We start from the raw sequence: 4,192 nt of genomic DNA, 5'->3' as shown, positions 1-4,192 counted from the left end.
GGCACAGGGGGAGCCAGAGGCAGGGAAGCAGCTGGGTACCCACAGCAGGGATCTGGGGAGCAGGGAGGGGCCAGGAGGCAGAGACACAGAGAGAGAACCAGCTCAGGTGGGGGCCTGCTGATACTAGCTTTGCCAGAACCAGCCATCCCTAACCCTGAGCCCAGACTTCCCCTATGCCCCTAAGCAGGGGGAAGAAAAGGGGCCATGGCCTCAGGATCAGCAGCCGCCACCTCCACCAGGGCAGCGCGAGGATGAACAGGAGAAATCTGGTGGGGACAAGAGGCCCGCCACGGAACCTGTCTTTAAGGTCCTAGACACACCTCTGAGCGAGGGTGACGAGCCCACAACGCTGCCGACCCAGCGGGACCACGGGCACAGCGTGCAGATGGAGGGCTACCTGGGCCGCAAGCACGACCTGGAGGGGCCCAACAAGAAGGCCTCCAACAGGTGTGTTTGGGGGGGCCTTTCGGGTGGGGAAGGTCGGGCAGCCCCCAGGGATCTCCCCACCAACAGACTTGGTACCATATGTAGGGAAGATGGTACCTTCAGCCTCTGGTCTTTGGGAGCACCTGGCATGCCTCTGAGCCTGGCCCAGGGCCTACGTGGCATAATTTGAAAGTCCAACTGCAGTTCTGGTCCTGAGTTCAAATCCTATGACTTCATACAAGTTACTCAACCTCTCTAGGTTGGTTTCCCCATTTGTAAAACTGGGATGATGGCAATAGGATGCCTTTTCACCACAGATACTGTGCCTGGCAAGAGCAGGTACCTGGTGACTACTAGTTGTTATTATTCTTACTATCCCAGGGCTGGGTAACAGGTAGGTAGCTCTTGGTACTAACAGCATATCCTTGACCGAGCCCCATTTTTTACCCATCTGGGCCTCAGTTTCCTCAGCTGTAAAACAGGAGATGGGGCCAGGCAGCATTAAAGCAACTGGACCCGCACACAAGGTCCTTGGCTCACATCCAAGGACCTCCCTGTGCACACCAGGCATGCATGCATGTACATGTCCAGGATCCAAGCTGGCTGAGACTGGGGTGGATCGTGACATGAAGACCCTGCTTGGGGTGCTTCTCTCTCTCTCAGAAGAAATAAACTTAAAAACAACTTTACTTAACAAAAAATGAGAGCAGGGTCAACAGGTGGTGTGGTGGTTAAGGCGCTAGACTCTCACATAGCCAACTGTGGTTTGCATCCTGGACCCAGAGACTTAAAATTCAACTGGGGGTGTGTTGTACATGCTGAAAATCCCAAGAAAAGAATGAAGGAGAAGGGATTGTGGCATGCCATCCCTCCTGGAAGGTGATTACTCACTTTCTCTGTCTCTGTCCTCTCTCTCTCTCTCTCTCTTGAAGTCACATGCCCTATGGCAGAAACCTTAAAAGAAAATTAAATGGGAGATGGGGGTGGAGGATGGCCCAGCTGCCTTCTGGAGATCCCTTCCAGTGCTTCCCTTAGTGACTGACGCTGAGGAACTAACTCAAAGACTGCTTTTTCCTGACGTTGATGCAGTTGTGGCCTTGGGTGTGGTCTACCAAGGTTTCCCTGTCTGGGGACCCTAAGGCCACAGCTTCTGGCCACAGTCCAGGGGCCAGGGAAACAGCAGCATCAAGAGGTTAAAGTCCACTGTGTTTCCAGGGTCACCTGGGAACATACAGTGTGTGCCCTGGGGAGCTGGCCAAAGCACTCTCAAATTCCAACAGTGAAAGATTTGGAGGCCCAATCCCCCTGAGGTGGTTTACTGCTTTAATGAAGAGTTCACCAGGAGAAAAGACCTGCCATGTGCCAGGTCTTACGTTAGAATGGACAAAATCTTCACAACAACCCTGTGATATTGAGGTTTCCATTTTCTGGATGGAGAAACAGCCTTCAAGAGGTTAAGTCATGTGTTCAATGTAGCGTTTTACTCCAAAGATCCTGCTGCTTCTTAACAACTGCCTTAACTGCTAGAGAAAAACATCCCTGGGCTGGGATTCCGAAATCTCGGCTTTGTAGACTTGGCTCACAGGCCAACTTGGTACAGGTTAAGTTCACTCTAACCTTCCAGTACTACCTCCCTGTGTACCCTGCTATTTCTCCTCCTCCTTCCTGCCCTCAAAAGGGAGGGGAGGAGGACAGAGGAAGAGGAGGCTAAAGGGAAGAAGCAAACCTTAGTGTTCTCAGAGTCTGTTGTTGTAAAACTGCAACATCACGCTTCCCAGTTGTCCACGAGGGAGCTCCGAGAGCCTACCCACTGGCTTATGGGCTCGATGCTCTCCCCAGTCATGCCAACTGATCGCACAAATGGATCGCTTTGCACAAACCTACTAAACAGTGCTAGTACGGGATAGTGAGCACATATCATCAAAACAAAAATGCAAGTCACCAACACGAGACCCTATTCAATTCACTTTACAGTCCTGTAGCTAGGATCTAATAGGCTAAAATGTGAAAAATACTGCGGAAAGTTAAATTTACACTGTTGGTCTTAGACTCAATAATTCTACTTCTAGAAATATATCTCAAGGTGAGATCAGAATTCTAGGCAAAGGTTCATGCATGCAAATGTTCACCACTTGCCCTTTACATTGCGGATAAATTTTCCTGTATTATAAAGTATACTAATAAAGGGATTTGTGTGTGTATGTGTGTGTACACACATGTGGTCTTCAAAAGGTTTGTGGAAAATGTATATTAGATGCACGATTTGCACAATTTCTATTATTTTTTGCACCAAAATAAACTCATACTTCAATTTCATTTGTCCACAAACCTTTTGAAATTCCTTTGCATATGATGGAATACCCTATAGCTAATCAAAATTATTTTCAGGAAATAAGTTTAAAAGCAGGCTATCAAGGTGAATATACAATCTAATCCAATTTTAACTAATAATATGGGCAGAAAAATGTGAATGGGTGAATAAAGACTAGAAGGAAGTACCAAAAGTATTAATGATACTTAACTTTTGGTGGTGAAATTAATCCATATGAATTTTTTAAAGAATTTTTATTTAACTTTATTTATTTTAATTTGACTAGAGAGGGGCAGAGGGAGAAAGAGGGAGGGGAAGTGAGAAAGCAAGCTGCCAGGTTCTGGACTCAAATCATGGTCAGCGATGTGGGAGTCCAGCGCCCCAACCACCATGCCACCTGATCAATCACATGGCCCCTCCATATGATTTTTACTTCAAAAAAAAAAAAGGAAAGCTATGGGAATCCACCATCGGGTGTGGGATCAGAACTGGCTGACCTGCTGGTTTGCATCTTCCCAGGTCCCGGAACCACCTGGAATCCAGCATCTGGTGTGGGATCAGAACTGGCTGACCTGCTGGTCTGCATCTTCGCAGGTCCTGGAACAACCTGTACTGTGTGCTCAGGAACAGCGAGCTGACCTTCTACAAGGATGCCAAGAACCTGGCTCTGGGGGTACCCTACCATGGGGAGGAACCCCTGGCCCTGAGACATGCTATCTGTGAGATTGCAGCCAACTACAAGAAGAAGAAGCACGTCTTTAAGCTGAGGTGAGGCCTTCCTGCCCGCTCCCCCTAGGCTCCGGCTTCATTTGGCATCTGTGGCCAGGTAGAGCGGGGTTGTATGGAACCAGCTCCAGCCCAAGCCCATCCTCTGGGGTCGTTCTAATCAAACAGGCTGAGGGGGTGTCCAGACTTCTACTGCTCTCAGAACGAGCTGTGCTGGCTGAGAGAGTTCTAGATGTCAGGCGCAGGGGTCTGTAGGATCACAGCCAACGCTCTGCCCAAACGCCCCCAGGGGCCACATGACTAGAAACCTTTGTCGTCCTAGGCTGAGCAATGGCAGCGAGTGGCTCTTCCACGGCAAGGACGAGGTAAGTGCTACGCCTAATGGAAGAGGCAGGTGGGGAGAACCCAAGCCACTTGACCTCAAGGATCCCCCAGGACAGCCCCATGGACTCGGGCCCTCCCTCCCCACAGGAGGAGATGGTGTCCTGGCTGCAGGGCGTGAGCACCGCCATCAACGAGTCCCAGAGCATCCGCGTCAAGGCGCAGAGCCTGCCCCTGCCGCCCCTCTCCGGCCCCGACGTCAGCCTCGGCAAGAAAGACAAGGAGAAGAGATTCAGTTTCTTCCCCAAAAAGAAGTAGCAGCAGGCGCCCAGCGCGGCGGGGCGGGGCGTGCAGGGACCTGGACCTCCGCGCCTTCCTCCCGCTGCCTGCCGCCTGCCTGCGAGCCGC

General features: G+C 50.8%; 1 protein-coding gene across 2 annotated transcripts in view; it reads left to right on the top strand.

Moving 5' to 3' along the window:
- Positions 1-4,182, top strand: part of SPTB (spectrin beta, erythrocytic) — an 85,058-nt gene extending 80,876 nt beyond the window's left edge. The window contains exons 32-35 of one of the 2 annotated variants that reach the window (XM_006142406.3): positions 188-447; positions 3,332-3,505; positions 3,786-3,828; positions 3,935-4,182. In XM_006142406.3, coding sequence (XP_006142468.1) covers positions 188-447; positions 3,332-3,505; positions 3,786-3,828; positions 3,935-4,102 — 645 coding nt within the window. In that variant the 3' untranslated portion in view covers positions 4,103-4,182. Of the gene's footprint in view, positions 1-184; positions 448-3,331; positions 3,506-3,785; positions 3,829-3,934 lie in introns of both variants that reach the window. The other variant, XM_027768249.1, reaches the window with a different exon arrangement.
- Positions 4,183-4,192: the final 10 nt, after the last annotated feature.

The sequence above is a fragment of the Tupaia chinensis genome, unplaced genomic scaffold (genome assembly GCF_000334495.1).
Source record: "Tupaia chinensis unplaced genomic scaffold, TupChi_1.0 Scaffold000075_1, whole genome shotgun sequence".
NCBI classification, from domain to species: domain Eukaryota; kingdom Metazoa; phylum Chordata; class Mammalia; order Scandentia; family Tupaiidae; genus Tupaia; species Tupaia belangeri.
This window is presented reverse-complemented; position numbering and strand designations above follow the sequence as displayed.